The 19,925-nt window shown below is 34.1% G+C and overlaps 3 protein-coding genes across 5 annotated transcripts; all 3 read right to left on the bottom strand.

Annotated features, from left to right (window-relative positions):
- Nucleotides 1-1,770: 1,770 nt before the first annotated feature.
- LOC126697654 (proliferating cell nuclear antigen-like) lies at nt 1,771-4,653 on the bottom strand. Its single transcript, XM_050394734.1, has 4 exons — nt 4,208-4,653; nt 2,913-3,065; nt 2,693-2,790; nt 1,771-2,466 (listed from the first exon to the last, which is right to left on the bottom strand). Exons 1-4 carry the CDS (start codon nt 4,524-4,526, stop codon nt 2,068-2,070), a joined length of 969 nt encoding a protein of 322 aa, XP_050250691.1. The 5' UTR covers nt 4,527-4,653; the 3' UTR covers nt 1,771-2,067.
- A 3,208-nt stretch (nt 4,654-7,861) lies between these two features.
- LOC126697656 (LIM domain-containing protein WLIM2b-like) lies at nt 7,862-10,868 on the bottom strand. 2 transcript variants are annotated; one of them, XM_050394738.1, is made up of 7 exons: nt 10,695-10,868; nt 10,465-10,514; nt 9,878-10,146; nt 9,414-9,513; nt 9,280-9,314; nt 9,068-9,157; nt 7,862-8,361 (listed from the first exon to the last, which is right to left on the bottom strand). In XM_050394738.1, exons 3-7 carry the CDS (start codon nt 10,016-10,018, stop codon nt 8,152-8,154), a joined length of 576 nt encoding a protein of 191 aa, XP_050250695.1. In that variant the 5' UTR covers nt 10,019-10,146; nt 10,465-10,514; nt 10,695-10,868; the 3' UTR covers nt 7,862-8,151. The 2 variants fall into 2 exon arrangements, with proteins under 2 accessions (XP_050250695.1, XP_050250694.1); XM_050394737.1 differs by lacking the exon at nt 10,465-10,514 and having other exon boundaries at nt 10,695-10,867.
- A 4,920-nt stretch (nt 10,869-15,788) lies between these two features.
- On the bottom strand, nt 15,789-19,640 carry LOC126697648 (F-box/FBD/LRR-repeat protein At1g13570-like). Of its 2 annotated transcripts, none has more exons than XM_050394719.1 (5): nt 19,552-19,640; nt 18,876-18,971; nt 17,812-18,717; nt 17,581-17,724; nt 15,789-16,372 (listed from the first exon to the last, which is right to left on the bottom strand). In XM_050394719.1, the coding sequence occupies exons 2-5, from the start codon at nt 18,918-18,920 to the stop codon at nt 16,064-16,066; spliced, it is 1,404 nt and encodes a 467-aa protein (XP_050250676.1). In that variant the 5' UTR covers nt 18,921-18,971; nt 19,552-19,640; the 3' UTR covers nt 15,789-16,063. The 2 variants fall into 2 exon arrangements, with proteins under 2 accessions (XP_050250676.1, XP_050250677.1); XM_050394720.1 differs by lacking the exon at nt 19,552-19,640 and adding an exon at nt 19,280-19,536.
- Nucleotides 19,641-19,925: the final 285 nt, after the last annotated feature.

Consider the following 19,925-nt stretch of genomic DNA (forward strand, 5'->3'; position numbering starts at 1 on the left):
ATTTTGGACTAATTGAGCATTAAATTGATTCTTTTTATAAGTTGTCTTCTCTAGCTCAAAATTTACTTTATTTTCTTAATTTTTGGATTGAAAAGTATGAAATTTTATTCTATTTTAATCAAACTCTTTAGTTTTTGGTTAAAAATATTTTTTTTTAAAAAGACTAGAAATTATATATATTTTTAGCCCTAAAATAGCAATAAAAATGATAAATACTCAAAAGATTACTTTAAATTCAGGTTTCAATAAAATAGGCATTATACTTATATTTGAAAAGAAATAAAATGTTACAATTGTAAACTAATACAGTATAATAATTTAAACTTAACATGTTACATGTGTTCTATAAGAAATTTTCAAATTAGTCAACCAATTATAGTATATTTTTTATAAAAGAAAAAAAAAAGTAATTTTAATAACATCTTCTCTATTTTTTTAAAAAATATTATAATTATTTAGTTCAAATCTTTTTATTAAATTATTATTGAATGCAAAATACGTTAGAGCACCCACAGCAGTGGAGCTAAAAATTTAGTTTTTTAGCTCCACCAAAAGTTATTTTATCTATTTTACCTGCACACATGTTGCAGCAGTAGATTTATTTTAGTTTTTAACACAATAAAATAATATAAACATCATAATAAAATAATATAACTACTATAATAAAATAATATATCCCACTCCAAAAAAAAATCCACAGCACCAACCACAACCACCTCTACCATCAGCCACAGCCACAACTACACCCATAACCAGCACCAGCAATCCACAACCAAAAAAAAAAAAAAAAAAAAAACCTAAATCTCCAATTTTTTTCCTTAACCCAGACCAAACAAAATCACCAATCACAAACAAAATAAAAAATCACCAATCATAAACAAGCACAACATCAGCGAGCAAGCACTCCGATTGGCGGCGTGGGTTTGAGGTGAATGGCGGCATGGGTCTAAGCTGATCGACCACTTGGGACGGCGTTGAAATAAAGGTGAGAGTTTGAGATCGATGGCAGCAACGATGAAGTTGACGATGACAGATGGTGGATGGCGGTAACGTTGACGATCGGTGGTGGCGACATTGACAATGGTCAGGCCGATGATGATCAGAGTGAGCTTGAGCTTCAGTGAATAAAGAGAGAGTGAATGAGACCAGAGTGAATGTGAGAATGAATAAAAAAATAAGCAAGTTGTATCAGCTGAATAAAAAATTACTTCTATTTTTTTAGTTCTAGGCTACAGTGATAGATGTGCACTGTAGCAATTCAGTTAAAAAATTTAGTTATTGCTCCACTGCTGCATGGGGTTTTTTTTTGTGGTTTGGCACATCTAAAATAGCAATGTAACTATTTAGCTCCACTACTGTAATTGCTCTTATGATCCCACATAAAACTTATAAAAATTAAAAATATTTTTAAATAACATGTATACTATTTAATTTACAAATTTTATATTATATTTTTAGAAAATAATTACACTATACTTTCCTACACACTGCATTAAAGCTTTGTTGTTCCATTGTCTCGCGCTTGCCACTCTGGCCCATTCACCGATGGTTCTACGCTTCTACCGCACCAATCATACAACTGCCAGATTATTCCATTATATTCTCTTTTTATTTGCCTTTTCAGTTGTCCAATTATTCTCACCGTAGATAAAAAATAAACCTGTTATTATTGTCCGTGTGAATGAGATATGCCTCAGCACAAAATCAATCAGACCGACAATCATTCAAATAATGTCCTTGTAAATAATTTAAAACCAGAAACCAAAAACCAATTCAGAATGCATGATATCATTTTCAAACAGCACCTAACCATTTTAAACCATAGAATCTAACTGAGTTAGGTTCAGGCCTTTAAGGCATAAAAATTGCAAAGGGCTAGGGATATGTCAACAGCCTTCAGCAGAAATTAACAATATACAACACGAGATCCCAATCTAAAACATCTAAAATTGGAAGAATCAATATGATTCCATCTAAGGCTTATCTGTAAACAAAACTCAATGAGCCCTAACATGCCAAGTCTTCAGATTCTTTCAACTGAAAGGACAGATGAATTACAACCATAAACTACTCATCATCCATAAGATCAATTTCCTCCTTGGATCCCACTGCAGTGGTGCTTTCAATTTGAGGCTTATTCTCATCTTCAGCCTTGACCTCCAATTTAGGCTTAATCTCCGATATAGGCTTGGCATCCACTATAGGCTCATCTTTAGGCTTCTTGTTCACTTCAGGCCTGGCTTCCGCTTGATTTTCAATGTCATCTTCTTCTAGCTTGGGAGCCAAGTAGAACCTGATGTAACCCATCTCTGCTACTTTGTACTCAACTACCACAGGCAGTTCTGAAGACAGGCTGATTGTGACTTGGTTTGACAAAGGGGTTGCCTTTGTGAATGAGTTCATGTACCTTAGCGCAAAGGTCAACGAGACTGGCTCCTGCATTTCTATTATGGTAGCATCATCTGGCTGTAAATACAAACAAGAAAACAACCATGTCAACCACCAATAAGTAACTCATGTGTCAATTTCATAATTCTGGAGAAAACAGGAGCAAGCATGTGTAGAGCACTACATTGCTATAGGTAAATGACCAGTGCCCAAATTTTCACTCCCCAGCGATTCAAGTTGAGATGCAAAATTACAATATTTGCTCCATGCAATAAAAAATTTAATACTAAAGAAAGTAACTAACCTTGTCCACAGTAGTATTCTGCCTGCAAACAATATTGGCAGTCCCAATATCACCTCTGGTAGAGAACTTCACACCTTCCTTTGTCACAGATATCACAACTGCAAAAACCGCCATTATCCACATAATGAGCATTCAGAATTTCTGATGCATCCATACTCTTAAGATACAAACTATTTTTGAGAGCAACTTTGACAATGGACATGATGAGAAAGCAGAATACCAGTATCACCAATGGAGCTAAGGTCCTTGCAAATCCTTGCAAATTCAGCTGATGGCATCCTAACGATGGCTTGGAACTCTGCTTCAGGGATTCCAAGATGCTCACTGTCTATGTCCATCAGCTTCATCTCAAAGTCAGCAATCTTGTCTTGAGCTTCATGCCAAGAATAAGGAGCAAGCAATCAACAAAACAACCTTAGGATTTTAATGAATGTAAAGTATACCACATTTAGTGAAGAAAGCCCCACATGCAAGTAACAAAGTCATTCAACCTTCTATATCTTTATCAAATGAATATAAACTTTCATATTGAGCAACAGGACAAACCAATCCCATGTTCATTCTTTGTACAGGAAGAGGTAACTAAAGTAAATGATTACGAAATCAGGGCAATTTACAAAAACAAATAAAAAATACATTCAGGATTTTCAAGACTAAGCTCACAAGTAATAACTACAATTGCTTTCCTTCCCCCAAACTTTCTCTAGAAAAGGAAAAACAGAATGCCAACACCAAACCACAAATACAATATTCAAGTTTTCACCATATTATATCAAAGCGCACAACTAATCTCCATATTTTCCGTCCCTTTTCCACATTTTCTAATCAATCAAACAGGATCACAACAAAAGAACCATAAATACAACATTCAAAAATCAAAATTCCTCCTTCATCTAACAAGAACTTAACTAGTTTCCACATTTCCTTTCCTTTCTCTATAAAGTTATGATATCCTTGGCATCATACAACATTAAAAGATCCCACCTTCATTTAACAAGCAAACAACTAATCTTCACATTTTTTAAGCAATCAAACAAATTCACATCAAAAAACACAAAAAAATCAAAACCCCACCTTCGTCTAACAAGAACTTCACTAATTTCCACATTTTCCTTCCCTTTAGCACATTTTCACAGCAACCAAACAGAATGATAAACAAAAATCCAAAACCACATTCAAGATTCCATCTCCATCTATCAAACAGACAACCATTCTTCACATTTTCTTCCCCTCTCCCACAATTCCTCAGCAACCAAACAAAATAGCAACAAAATCACCAAACAAAAACAAATAAATCAAAATCCCACCTTCAACCACCAAGAACTTCACAAATTCACCCACATTTTCACAGCAACCAAACAGAACGACAACAAAAACCCAAACCCCATAAACACAACATTCAAGATCCCACCTTCATTCACCAAGCCCAGACCCACATTTTCTCAGCAGCCACACAGAATCACCAACAAAAACAAAACAAAAGCACCAAAAGTAATCAAAATCGACGGTTCTTACTAGGGCTTTCGAACATGAAAGTGACGGTATCGCCACCATCATCGGCCTTAATGGTAACAATGTCATCGTTACCAGCACACTTGAGCATCTTGGCCATGTTGTTGAGGTTCATCCCCATGGACAAGTTACGGTCACAGCGGTAGTGCTCGAAGCCCTCAGATCTGAGAAGAAGAGCCACGAGTGCCACGTGGCTGGAATCCATGGCCTGGAGCGAGAACCCGGTGGCGGAGCAGTCGAAGTTAGCGTCATTGACGAGGTCCTTGACCGATTCCAGAACCTTCTTCAATAGACTCCCTTGGACTAGCCTTAGCTCTAGCATTTTGGCTTTTCTTCTATTTGAAATTAGGGTTTGGTTTTTTCTTTTCTTTTTTTTCTTTTCTGCTTGTGTTTTGAGAAAAATTGAATGCAACTCTGAGATTGTGAGAATGAAAGTGAGAGTGAGAGTCTGAGAGAGAGAGAGACTGTTGTTTCTTATAGTGGCTTTTTGGGGTTTAGGCTCTATTTGGCGGGAAAGGGGAACATTCCCGCCGGATTAAGATTTGAAACGACGTCGCTTTTTAGGAAGTTCCCGCCAGTTTAAGATCAAAACTACGTCGCTTTGTTTTCTCCCTCTCTTTATTTAATATCAGTAATAGGAAAAAAAAAATAGAAATGTTTTGAGGTTAAATTTTGGATTTTTTTTTTTTAAATGCAGATCATGTTCTATTTTTATTCTTAAATTTTGGAAAATAAAATGGGATCCAATTAGTTAAATTGGCAAAGTTTTAAGAGATATGAAGATTGAACTCTACTTCTTCTAATGATAAAAAGTAATTATCATGAAATGAATGCTATAAATTAAAATTCTATTGTATCTTTAAAAAATTGGATTTTTTTAATGGTAACTTACCAACTACTGTGCTACTAACTTATAACTTATAACTTTTGCTTACATGATATAATTCAATGATGTCTATGTAAGAGTATAAGACTTCATTATAATGATAAAATTATAAAAAGATTAATTTAATATGTTTATTATGGGGCCCTAAATCTAAGGTCCCAGCCCACTTCGTATTAAGGGCCCAAAGCCCAAGCCGAGGCCTTACTGCCGAGGACGTATGATGAAAGCCCCTTAAAGGCCCAAGAATGTGGCCGAGGACGATTTCACGCTCAACACCTCACAAAACGCCTGAAGAAAATGACAAACTCAGTACAAGAGCAGTACGAACGAGAAAGCTGCCAACACCATAATGTGGAGTCCAGCGCCTGACAAGCCCATACTCCATACCATGCTATCTAGCTTTTCCCAACTACTCTGACGTATGGATTGATAGGACGAGTAATTACCCCAAACTAAGAAAAACTGACACGTAGATGAAGAACGGGAAGTAAATACTAGTATAAAAGGAAAAGAGAGCTAAGAGGGAGGGGATCCTACAAAAAAGGAGGAAGAATGGTGAGAATGTGATGCTCCTCGGACTAATTCCGAGGAGTCAAACCTTTCAAACTACATCGATGTAAGGCTTAGCTATACAGTCCAAACCTACCTTTGTATGAGCTCTCATAAAATCAGGACCAGATCGCAGCCCAGCGCCCAAGGGCAGGCCTTTTCCAAACCCATTCTCTACAAATCATATTGTTCGGGCCCTTTACATACGAGCCCAACGTCATCCTTGGGTCGTTAAAAATCGTGTCCCTACATTTATAATTTTATGAAAATTAAAAATCAATTCAAGTTTTAATTTTAGAAACTAGTAGTATATTTTTACCCATAATATATGCGTGCACATAGTTGGTAAAAACGTATAACATATGCATACGTACAAAACAATTAAAAAAAAAACTCACGTCCGCCATTTGTTGTTTTTTTTTTTTTTTTTTCTTTTTTTGATACAAAATAGAAATTTTATTCTATATTAATTATACAATTAAGTAGATGAATACTTTGGAATGGAGATTTTCACTCCCATTAGTTATGAAAAAGAGTTAAAATCAGTAGATAAATACAGCATCTAGAAATAGAAAGTGATAAAACTCTAAAGGGATTATGCTGTTATCATATATAAGCAACAACAATATAAGATTAAACAGTTCCTAAAATATAGACTTTAAAACAAAGAAACACTTATCACTTAAAGTCTTAAACATTGTGAAACTTGAAATACTAATAGTGTGTGCATACTTCTTTAAACTGTAAGGTTAATTTATAAAAAGTAATAATAATTACTTTTTTTTTAAGACAATAATAATTACTTATGGTTTTAGAAATGGTTTTTGATTTTCGTAGTCAATGTCTCACTTTTAGCCATCGAAGGTTCACAAATTGAGATTTGGCTATAGAAAGATAGAATTGTATCTAAGGAATAGGGAGATACAACCAAAAAAAAAAGTAATAAGAGAGGCACATTGACCCATCAATCATTTGAGTTGAGTTGTATTCTTGACTTTGGAATGAAAAGAGGAATAATGCTTTTTAGCACAGTACACAAAATAAGACCACTTAGAGCGTTAGTATTGAAGAATGCTACTCTATCTTATTTTACCATCTTAAAAAGCTATTTTATTAATTATTCCATACCATTTTACAATACACTCTACATTAAAAAACTCTATTATTTTACTTTTTATTAAAATATTATTTTTTTAATCTTTCTTTATTATTTATTTCACATCATCACTTTTTTTAGCTAAGGGGTGAAATAAAATATATATATTTTTTAGCATAGTGTTACAGTACAATTCTAAGTTTAGAATTGTACTGTAACACTATTGCAAAAAATTTTACAATAGTGAGATATACCATTTTTTGATGCAAATGTTTTTTAGTTATGAAATACCAAAAAGGCCTTCAATGCTAATGCTCTTAGATATAGCGTTCACATAAATGTTCCCCACATGGCTCAAGTTGCGGCGAAGATAAAAAGAAAACGTAATTTTATTCGCACAATTTGCTCATAGACTCATAGCGCAGGTCCCACTTGTATATTGTATATGGCTGAAGAAGTATTTGATTTTCATGGTCAATGTCTTATCTTTTCTTTTCTTTTAAAATGAAGTTATTATTGCAGCAGGTAATAACATATCCTTTGCTGCATATATTTTATTTTTTTCATATCCTCTATTACATTTTTAATTGTATAATTGATGCAACTTGTCATGAATGATGAAGAAAGATTGGATGAGATTAGCAAATCCAATCTATTTAAACAATAAAACCAAGGGGCCCATATACTTATGGGTATCAGTTCCTTTAATCATACACATATGGGACCATGACTATAAAATTGTCTTTAGCCCTGCATCTCCAATGAAGTGGCCAACACCTTTACTCCATTGACAATAGATTTTACTAATGAAGCTAATTAAAACCAATAAATAAAGGTGATAGTGTTGATTACAATGTTGGTTTGTTTTGGTTAGATGAAAAAAAAAATTAATTCCTTCCACCTATTTGATTGATACAAGAAAAAATTAATTTCCAAAATTTGTCATGGAATACGTTTTCTTATAAGCACAGACAAAATCTGCATGGTGATGTTTTAATCATTTAAAAGTTTCCTTTTAGTAAATTGCGGGGAAATTTTTCAAAAATTCCAAACAAAATTTAAATTGAAAAAAATAAGACTGACAAATGTTTTGAAGGTAAAGGGGACAGGTAGAAAGAACAGACAGTAGAAATGAACCTTTTTCTCACTCCATATCTTTGTAACAAGCCAAAACAAAAGGTACATAAAGCTCATGAAGTTTCTGAAAAATGATGTCCTGCAAGTCGTTTTACAAAAGCTGGATTTGCATCCCATGTTCAAGCAACACAACAGTACGCCCAACACTGATGATGAGCTAAAAGCAAAGAGAGAACCAAGTTTTGCCAATTCTCCACCAAGAAAATTAGGTATCAGAAGAAACACACCCATAAACAAAGAGAAAACCATGTAATCAAACCATAATAAATGATAGGGAGTTTAAGCCTCTGGCGTAGAGGCTGCTGCACGCTTCATTGATGCAGACTTGATAAGATGGTTGTAGCTCCCTTTCTCCTTGAAAAGCTGGGAGAAATGGTGTTTGCAATACAAAATGCCCTCTAGAGCTGCATAATTAGATGGGGTTATAGGACAACCACCATGAGAGCACTTGAAACATGACTTGTGGTAGGACTGGCTCTCCACTGTCACCTGCAAATTTTTAGTCAAAACAAACCAACATTGTAATCAACACTATCATACTTGTAAAATATTATTTAAGGTGAATTTGAATGTTACATTTTGTTGTAAGCTTATTTGCTGAAAAGTGAAAGTTTATCTAGAAAAAATGAGGCTTTAAAAAACTATACATAACCAAATAAACTAAAAAGCTAAAAGAATAAGCCGTGCCAAACAGATCTAATCTAGGTAAAAAGCTTATACACATACATACATAGACATATTTGGCTAATTTGATCCTGAAAGTTCATTAAACATGAGGGACCTAGGGGCCAATGGCATTAGAATCGACAAATTCAAAATCTTAAATCCACATTTGCAAATTGAGATGACTATAAACATTAATCCCACTCTACTCCAGCACATAATTGTCAACAAAGAATCGAGAATGCTATACCTATTTCCCCATGTTTGTTAGATGTTATATATGAAATGTGAGATCTACATACTCCAATGCCGTAAATTATAATTAACAACAGATGCATACAAGACATGCACTCATCTAATAGAAAAAACACTAAAAGGGTATCACAACCCCAAATTGCTAGGGTTGGACCAGGAAAAGAGGAAATAGAGGAGGAAGAAGAAGAGCACTCATGGTCAGCAACCTGATAAAAATTCGAGATTTTCCATGTAGAATATCACAACAAAATGACTTTAGGGAATAATAGAATTTTACCTTCTCAAGTGGGTAAGCAGTTTTGCCACAAGTAGCACATTTTTCTTGTGTCCCAGAAAACATGCTCGCAGCCTTGCTAGGTGACCTAGTCTGAAACCAACTCAAGCTTTTGAGAATCAGTGACAACACTAATACACATGAGACTCCTCATGAAATATTTTCCCACTCATATTTAAATTTTGAATGTACACAATGCAGTAGGGAAAATTTACCAGCTCTGGAGATAACTTCTCAGCTGACTTTGCAGCTGTTGAAAATGAAATTCATGGAAAATTAAATGGGCAGAAAATAAACTGTTGACAGAAATCGAATATAAAACTTCATCTTGGCAAAAGAAAAGACATACGTGACTGAAAATTCTTGTTGAAACTGCCCGTCTCCTTGAAGAGCTGCTCAAAGTGAGGCTTACAGTACAGAACACCTTCCATTGAAGAATAGTTACTGAGCTGAAAACATGTAAATTACACAGATAATAGCCTGCATAGAACTCGATCCAAAAGGCCAGAAGTTTCTAATCTTTTGTAATAGAATCTGATTTAATGCAAACAATCTCACTAGATTTCATATCAAACCCTTATAATGCTGTATGAATGGTATAAAATTCACTCAAGGTTGATTTAAACATGGAAGTTGATTACATTAAATACTTCTATATACTGATAATTGCACATTGTATCTACAGTCAACATGTAATTTCAGCCTAAATCATAACTAAAACACAACAAATTCAATGCCATCTGCCTACATACTACATTTGAAGCTACACCAGCCAAAAATTAAAAATTGAGTCTACAAGGATGATAGATATACCTTTAGGGTCCCTTTGCAGTGGGAGCACTTGAAGCAAGACTTGTGGTAAACAACCCCATCAGCAGATAGCTGCTCTACTGGATAGACTGTCTTCTCACAGACCTTGCATTTTTGTTGGGTGCCAGTGAAAGACATAGCCATTGCCTTGGATCTGACTCTTCTCTCTAAGTACTAAATATACAGCCAAATCCAAGGCGATGGATCCGTTTCAAAATCACTTCCTGCTCAGATTTTCCTTTTCCAAACAGCAATCTTATCTACTCCAAGAACTTAAAAAACACAGAAAACAGAATCAAGAATGCGGTCAGAGTATGTCAAATCAGAGAAAATAACCCATTCATTCTGTTTGGTTTGTTACAAGAAGCAGGAAACTAAAACAGCCCAAAATTCTGGAACTTTAATTGATTTTTCCACATGGGTTTCTTCAGAAAACTAAAATCAAACTCAACTAAGGAGTTAAAAAAAACCCAAAACTTTGAAACTTCAAATGATTTATCCAAATGCGTTTCTTCAAAAAATAAATAAACAACTAAAACCCAACTCAACCAGAATCATATACAGAAATTTGACTTGGATTAAGCACTCACATTACATGAAGAAAAAAAGGGGTAAGCAAAATTCAAGTTCTTTCACTTCCCTACACATCAGAGACTAACAGAATCACATAATAATTAAACTTAAGAATCTCTAACACCAACCCACAAAGAAAACTGATAAAATGTGAACATATAATCAAGCACAAAGAGAAAGAACAAGATCTGGGTCGTTAAGTAGATTAAGATAGTACCTAAAAAATTGTAGGGTCAAAGATGCTAACCTGAACAAAGAGAATAAAAGTGGATCTGTGAGTTTGACACTTCTCGATCTAAGAAAACCCAAGAAAGAAAGTTGAGAAATGGAGGAAGGAAGTGGAATACGAAAAGGGTCAGAGAGGTTATATGCAGCTAACGGATGCAGCGAAGTGAAACATGTAGATAAAAGTAGTAAAATACTAATACGCCCCTAAAGATACATAGGAGAATATAGAGAGAGAATATAGGGGAATAATAATTAAAAAAAGTGGGCAAAAAATTATCTTGGCTGGAAACACTTTTGTCTCCACTTTGTCTGGTTCAACGATTCTCAATGAGTAATGGACTCACAATCACGCGGCTTTTTGGCTAGCTGTTGTTGTTGTTGTTGTTGTTGTTATTGTTGTTGGGCTTTGTTAATTAAGGGGAAAATTTTTAGTGGCTGACCACTTTCTGGTTTGATCTTTTGGTGGGGACAGGTTCTTTTTTTTTTTTTTTTTTTCTTTTTTTACTTTCACGCTTAACCTTTTCAGGTATGTAATTACGGTCAAAAACAGTAACTTAATTTTTTTTAAAAGGAAACCATGCTTAATATTTATTGAATAGAAATAGAATCCGTGTACAGAGCCTCCACAGCAGGGAAAGGAGAATCCTCTAGCCAAATGATATCACTCAAGACATTTTTAGCATACCTAACTAACAAATGAGCCACCATGTTGGCACTTCGTTTAGCATAATGAATCTCCGACCATCATAGATCAAGACAAATAGCATCCTAAAAAAATGTCCTAGCCGAGAAAGCAAGCATTTCTTCGACCTCATTGAGTACGTGATTATCTTGTTATCACCTTCAACAACCAACTCTGAAAAACAATACTCAACAGCATAACGACAAGTTCAAATTTCCTCTTCCTCACTACTTGTCACCGGTAGATCCTTAGCTGATAAAGAAGCCGTAACTTCACCTCTATCATTACATATAATATCACCAACCCCTAAAGCTGCTTGGTCTGTAAACCTCACCTCTATCATTAGAGGATGTGTGATTTTTTCAATGAATGTTATTAGTTCTTTTGTTAACTTCTATTGATCTCTTTGTTTATGAGATTAACAAAACAATGACTAAGGGTTTTATTAAAATAAAATAAAAAAAAAGAGTAAATTTGTAACGTTTTTTTAATGTTGAAAATAATTTCACAATAACCAAATCAAAACCTGAACTAGTATTTATTTGAAGTGGCTAAATTCATAAAAATCCAACCCGGGATATAGAGAAATATGGCAAGGCACGCGTCCGTGGTATATATGATTGACCAATATGATGATGACCTTTTATTACATGAGAGCACAAAAAGGCAGTTTGGTTGGGCTTCAATGCATCCTCCACAGAATTAGAATTACCTTATATTTCTTTTTCTTTTTCTTTATTTAGAATTGGAAATTGTCTTTTATGTAAATTTCAAGCAAAGAACTGTGAATTAGAGAGTAAGATAGTGAAGATTTCAAAGTTTCACGGTTCACGTTTTAACTCATGGTAACATCTAGTTGAAAGAAAAGAAGGAATTAAAAGTAAAAACTCAAATATAACATGGTAAATACTTTACGACCAACCGTAGACTTTCATAAACACATGACATGTCATCTTAGTACGGCCAGTCTTTGGGTTTGCCATTGTGGCTGCTTATCAGTTTAATTAGCTGGTTTGTCACTCAGGTTTGAGCTTTGGGATTTGCTTTGAATATCAAAGATTTGGTTTTTGTAATTCCTTTGGTTAAAATTTAAGTACAATTTCTTAGTTAGATTAGATAGCTTAAGCTTCCAATTAAGTTATACCATGTGATTTTTATTGATCAATGAATTACGTTGTTGAATTTAATTATTCTCAAAAAAGATAACACATTTTTTCCTGCATTGTCAATACAACCATGTAGTTGTTGCTTTCAATTGGGGAACTATAGCATATAAGGAATTGTACTTATGTTTTACCTTGCATTTCTATGGCTATGTATTGTGGGCTTGTTTATGCTCATTTAAGAAGAAAAAAAAGTTTTATTAACGAGTGTTCTTAAAGAAATTGTTAATAAACTATTTAAGAAAAATTTTACATCACTTTCATAAAAAAATTTAAAAAGCTGTCAAAATAATTATCTCATTTTTTCTTTTTCCATCAAAATTTTGATTAAAATATTTTATAAACTAATACGGCATTCGTTAAATAATTTCAAAATTAAAAAAAAAAAATCAATTATGTTCCACCGTGAAATCACTGTTGGGTCACTAAAACCATTTATACAATTTTTATTATGAAACAACTTGGTCACAGATGTGAAATTTTGGTGATATAACTGATAATTGATTTAATGTTATATTAAGATATGCCAAGGCACGCCTATGCAGTCTATGATTGACCAAGCTGATGATGACCTCTTGTTACATGAAAGCACGAAAAGGAGAGCTGGTTGCACAGAAATGCCTTATATATTCAAAATTCCGAGCAACGAACTGTGAATTAGATTAAAGACCTCTGAGTTTCAAGTTTCAGCTCATGGTTATCCACTTTCTCAAAAGGGGGCGTGGTGAATCATGGTTATCTATTGGAAATTTGGAAAGAAATGTAAATAACTATAAAAGAAAACTAAACAATTACAGAAATATGATTATAAATAATAAAATGTTAATGTGGGGCCCGGCCCAAAAGTGATGGGCTATTCCAAACTCAGGCCCAGCCGAGGAGCGTCCTGGCCGAAGAGAAGCCTCATATGAAGCGTACTCAATCCCAATAGCGCCAAGGAAACCTGTCCGAGGAGTAACTCCTCCTTGGACATCATGAAGCCCAGACGAGGAACTTTTCCCAGCCCTTTCAGCTCATCTTCACAACATATAAAAAGAATTAAATCCAAAATATCTCATGGAAGGCTACCACCACATTAATTGCACCCCAACCACCCTCTTGGCCGTATTAATGAGGAAAAGACCCCTGAACAGTACCGCCTTGGCCTCTGCAACTCACAAAGGGACTGATGAGGTCGTCTGATGGGACAGGTGCTCAAGTGGATGTTTAGATGATCAACAGATGTAAGGTTGAGATGAAAAGAAGAGAAATATATAATGTAGTGGAGTCTCTCAAAGAGAGGGGCGAGAACTGTATGAGGAAGAAAGAGAAATAAAATCATACTTGAGAAATATCAATTCTGGTGTTTTTATTTTCTTTTTGCAAACAATATTGTCCATGCATTAGGCCGAACAAGTTCACTGAGGCTAAGTTCTTTGACCCATCCTCTACAAATATTTATTGTGGGTTGCGCTTTGGGCCAAGGCCTAATCAACATAAGTTAGGCCAGGAAAATCGTGCAACCACAGTTAAATTTCACTCTTATTTGAACAATGTCTTTATTTCTCTCCCTGTAATCCCATGAAATTATGGGTAGCCAATTTTCGCTAGTCCGAAAGGCAAATGTACGTTTCTATTATTTAGTTCAGTTTAGTTAACTGGTTCATGTCCAATTGTACTAACCGGTTCCAGTTTGAGTCTAATTTTTTCAAACGTTTATTTATATTATATACTTGATTGGTGTAAAGGAAAGAGGAGAAAAAGATGAAATATATATAATTAATAAATACTTTTTTTTTTTTTGGTTTATATCCACTACTTTACATCAATATTTATAATTAATACTACCTAAAAAAATATTCTCGATTAATGTGAAAATTAGGGTTGTGTCAAGTTGATGGGTTTTTAAATCAAACTCACCATTTTTGGGTTGAAAAAACACCCAACTCAACTCATCACAAGAGTCCACATCCAACCCACGTAAAATATCAAATAATTTTATTCCAACTTAGTTGAGAAACAACATAGAACAACATAACTGCATAAGTATTACAAAGGTTTGTTGCCCCCTCACATCTTTTGAAATGAGAAAATAATATAATAGATTAGTTTCTAATTTATATCAAGGATCGGGGCAAAAGAGTAATTAACAAAATCATATAATATATATTAAATATAGGTAAATCAAGTTGAGTTAGGTGGATTTATGAATCTACAATCTACTTAACCAAACCCAATGGATTGGATCAGGTTTGGGTCGGTTTTAGCAAGTTGAAAGTTGACTCCACACCCCTAGTGAAAATATCCACATTTTATAACATGATACACGGTAATGCTTTAGAACACTAGTACTTCGTGTTTTAAAAAATGCTACTTTATCACATCAAAAGTTACTTAATCTATATTAGCATAGAATTTACGAGAACTACATCTCTAGACATGATGGTCACTACACAAGTTCTAGCTCTTGTGGGGGGTGAGGAGCCAACCGGCCAAGGTTAGAATTTAAATCTCTAAGAGGGAATTTCATATCCAAATATATTGAAAGCATTGACATTAGATTTCTTTTAAAAAAATCATATTTTAACACATTGAAGAAAAAAAAAAACCTACACAACCCACCACCACCACACGAAAGTAAAGTTAGAGTATTTACATGAATTTCAATTAAATTTAAAAAGGTATAACTTACATTTTATCCTCTATTTTTTAGAACTTTTTTATTTTATTTTAAATTTCACATGGCAGTACATGTGTCATTTGATGTAGCATAAAAATAAATAAAAATATATAAAATTCCATTACGCATGTCAGTATTTTCCATCACTTAAGGACATTGATTATTATGACATAGCACCAAAAGATGAGACTAAACTGTCATATTTCAAACCTTAAGGAACAAAGCATAAAAGCAAGGTAGGAACCAAATAAATATTTACCCAAAACTAAATGAAAAAACTTGTGACAAATAGTTTCAGGATGAGTCTTGCTAGGTTCTTGAAGTGAGGTAGTTTGTGGATACTACTACTTGGTAAATGGTAACCAACCCTACCACAGCGGCAGAATAATGACTAATGGTGCAATAGCCCTATTGCACCTGATCCAAATCCGATCACCAAATTCAATCCTTTCTCCTACTGAGTTTTCCAAGGGCGTCCTATTGAGAAGGAAAGTCAGGAGAAATTTATCTAACAAGTGGAAGAGTCAACAAGTCTCCCAACAGTGTCTGATCTGCTTCTTGGTAAAATTCTACAAGAGATTTTCAGTTGAGGTTATAGGAGGCAGTTGATCACTTGACATGCTCTTTCCTTTTATATCAGGTAATATATTGTTACTGCTGGTAAAGCAGCTAATTGTTTTCATATACAAATGCTTTTAAGCTCTTGGTTAGTTTTTTATCCAAAAAAATAAATAAATAAATAAATCATTAACTAGATCAACATCCATAATACTTGGATTTAGCAGATTTTGGGGTCCATATACCCATGGCCAAAAAATTAGAATGGAGAACTAAATAAATAAGTACATTTTTTCAGTTAAAAAAAGGCTCACGCAAGCCTAAGATTACAATATTACCAACTGGATGGATGGGGGTACCTTTGCTTCAAGCTGGCTCTTGGCAAGACGTCTTGCAGTTCGTTCGATCTTCAAATTAGCACTCGCGAAGGGAGTTCGCTTGACAATTTGATCGCGAGGATCAATCAAAATTTTCTCAAGTGCCACAGCATTCCTAATAAAGTACATGACAAACTCAAATTCACATGTGCGTCCAGCATATCCGTAAATTTCCAACACCTTGAGGTATTTATGTGGGCATTTGATACCCCTCCTCATTTTTCTTCTGTCATGATCTTCGACATTCATCCATGGCATCTACAAAGAGAAAAAGGAGTTATCCCATTATTGATAAGACACAAGTACAGAAAAAATATGTATATGCACCTAAATGAGTGTCGATAGTAGCTGAATATAATTTACTAGAAAGAACAAATATGCAGATACAATCAGTAGACAATCAAGGGGGTAAGGAAAAAGCATCAAACTTGACAATTATTTTGATTGTAACAAATAAACTAGGAAAATGTCCCAAGCAACTGTCCAATACCAACCAGGATCTTACAGAGTTTACTAATATTACCAGCGACAGTTTTGGGATTACACACTGTATACATATATATATAAATTTATTATTACAAACGCTACCTCACATGCTAAGCACATGTTTTCTTCAGCTGAGCATCGAAAGATGGATTTAAGCAACTCTCAACAGAGATTCTGCATCATGAAATCATGGAAGGACTTACAATACCTTCCTTCACTAATGCCAAACATTTTTGGAAAATGGCCATTGTGAATCGTATGGCCTAGGAACTTACGATATCCATATTTACTTTTTTATTTCGTAGACTGAAGATGACATTCTCAGACCCATAAAACACTCAATCCATCCAAGTTAGATTCTAATTTGGTAAACAACAAAATTAGGCCTAAATAAATAGCCATGCTACTTACAAAAGCATAACTATTGGCTTAATTTCTTAAATTTCTTAGTTTGACTTATCTAATTCAATCCCACAAGTAACCCATGGGTTTGAACTTCCAACCTGATCCTTCCAAGGTTGAGGTGTTATTTCCATCTTTTCTAAGATTGGATAATAATTTACTAGAAGTGGTTCCACTAAAGCATATAAGTTCAATTATGAGAATGAAACATATCCTTACAAAATATGAGTTCATGTAAGAGATTGCATAAAATATAACAGTTATGTCCCAAAAAATACCCTCAGATTGATTCATGATATGATATAAATTGCACAAACAGAGTGATGATTCATATAGCAAATACCAACACAAACTAAACAAAAACAAGAAAACAAAACTATATAGTGTCATCAAGAGGCAAGTCATCAAGCCTAAATATAGATGCCCTGCAGATGAAATGGTTAAATCATCAATTTTAATGATAGGAAGTGGAGAATATGCAAGAGCCAACACATATAAAAGCTGCATTTCAAACAGATGAGGCATGTTGTGTGTGTGCATATCACGGAATCATTATCTAGTATCTAATAAATACTCACCTTCAACTCAAGTATCTGCAAGTAAGGGCATGCGTTTATCAAAGGGGTGAGTCCAAGGAGATCGTCCTCTTCCCATGCTCCAACTTCTAATACCAACTTTTTAAGATTATTTAATGGAGGAAAAAATTCACTGTATACATCATCCTGGAGAAACCAAAAAAAAAAAAAAAGTAAACAACGTGATAACATATGGGATGGAAAGAAAGGGCAAACACATAAAGAAATACTGACCACAAAGCCATCAATTAATTCAAGGGTAAGTACTTGTAGCTGAGAAAGACAGCAAGAGAACTGGGAGAGGTAGTCATCTAGGAATGGTGTATCGAGATTTCCTTTTCCCACACCGATATAAAGATCAACAAGCAATGGCACATTTTCTATAAACAAGTCTATATCCAACCCCACATACTTAAATGATACAAGGCTTGTGTCAAAGATCTCAACATATTTTAAGCAAGTGCAGTAGACTACCTCCAAGTGTTTCAATGAGAGGGATGATCCAGAAACACTTAATTTTACCAAATGTCTTGATCCACATACAGATAATCGCTCAAGCTTGGGACAATTGGCTAAAAAGTACTTAATAACTTTCTGAGTTATGCCAACATTCTTCAAATAAAGATCTTTGAGAAACTTATTGCCATGGAATGTTGGAGTACGGGCGCCGAGAAGATTCAAACAAAATTGCTCCCTAGAAGACCCGCAACTTTGGCTTCTCCAAAGTCGTTTACACTTAGAACTACAACGCCTTGAAGACAAGGTATTATAAGGACGTTGCCCTAACAAGTCCATCTCAAGCCTTTGAACTTCCCTTGTCATTGCAAACTCGATCCAACTATTAATAGCATGCGTAGAATTTTGATCCAAATCAAAAGAAATCCTGAATTCATTTATAGTTGAGACTTCATATTGTCCCAAAACACAATCCACCCATTTGACATACATAGGCCCTGATTGAATTGTGTCTGTTGCCTTTGTAGCATCAAAGTCAAGTATAGTAATAGATGTCCACAAATACCTCCATCTCCTACCAAGGATACTAGTAGCCACCGCTTCTCTTAGTGTCAATTGTGAAAGTATGGAAACAAGAGTTTCACTAGACAGGTTACTTATGTAATCCTTGGAAGCACATTTTCCCTTAAATAAATCGATGAAAACAAAGAAAAAGAGTCAGCTAAATCATAAAAACACTCAATTATAAATAAATATTGGCACAATGTAAACATTGATCACTTTAGAAAAAAGACTTTCAATTTGTAGCACCTTAGCTAGTACAAATTTTTAATGAGTTTCACCTTGTTTTTTGAACATTTAGCTGTAAGTCGCACCCTTTTCTCCATTGATTGAATCCCGCTAATTCTTCGTTTGCTATTATGCAAACGCGCAGAGTTCTGCTAAGCAAAAATCAGATGCACGTTGAAAATTTGAAATTAGTGCCCAGGAAAACAATAATTTGAAGAAAAGACAGAAACTTGTTAGCAATTTAGCAAATTTTAGTTTATACTTTAAAAAAAGAAAAACAAGTTTAGCAAATAATACTGCTATACAAAATTGATCGAAGCCTTAAAAGATACAAACATTGCCCGGAAATAACAATATTACACCGAAACAAACGTATTTTTTAGAAACCAACGCCTTCTAAACCACAATTGAATAATAATAACAATAATACGTGCATAAAGATAGAATTTTTATAGACCTAACATCTTTGTCCAAAATTTATCAAGATACAGAGTTTTCCCAGAATTATGTATATTCTATGGAAACAAACGTAATTTTTTTAGAACCACGCGCATCCTCAACCCCAATTGAATATATAAAACTGTGGAGGTCCTGTCAAAAAATTGCCTTCGAGATCGCGATGGAGCTCCATCGGGACTGAGTTTTATGAAGGATGTGATTGTAAGACCGTCCCTCTCTAGCTCTCAAAACAATAAATAAAAATCTATAAAGACCGAAGCTCTAACAAACCTTTTAAAGTACTTAGAAAGTGCTGCAGGAACTAGGGTTTTTGATACGTACACAATTTTTGGAGAGGGAATATATATATATATATATATATATATATCATCACACAGGCGCTAAATGAGACTTTTTTTTTTTTTTTTTGGGTTCCACGGCAGTTTTGTTTTATTCTTTTATTTGAAAAGTTGTATTAGTATTTAACTACTAATGTGAGAGAGAAATTTGGAGGTTGAAAAAAAAAAACAGTTTAGTGATAAAAAAATGCTACATTTGTGGAAAAAAAAAAGCAGTTTTATTATTATTATTATTTTTTTTTTAAAGAAGTTCTATTAGCATTTGACAACTAATGTGAGAGAAAAATGTAAACACGGGAGAAAAAA

Source organism: Quercus robur, chromosome 8 (genome assembly GCF_932294415.1).
Source record: "Quercus robur chromosome 8, dhQueRobu3.1, whole genome shotgun sequence".
In the NCBI taxonomy this organism is placed as follows: Eukaryota; Viridiplantae; Streptophyta; class Magnoliopsida; order Fagales; family Fagaceae; genus Quercus; species Quercus robur.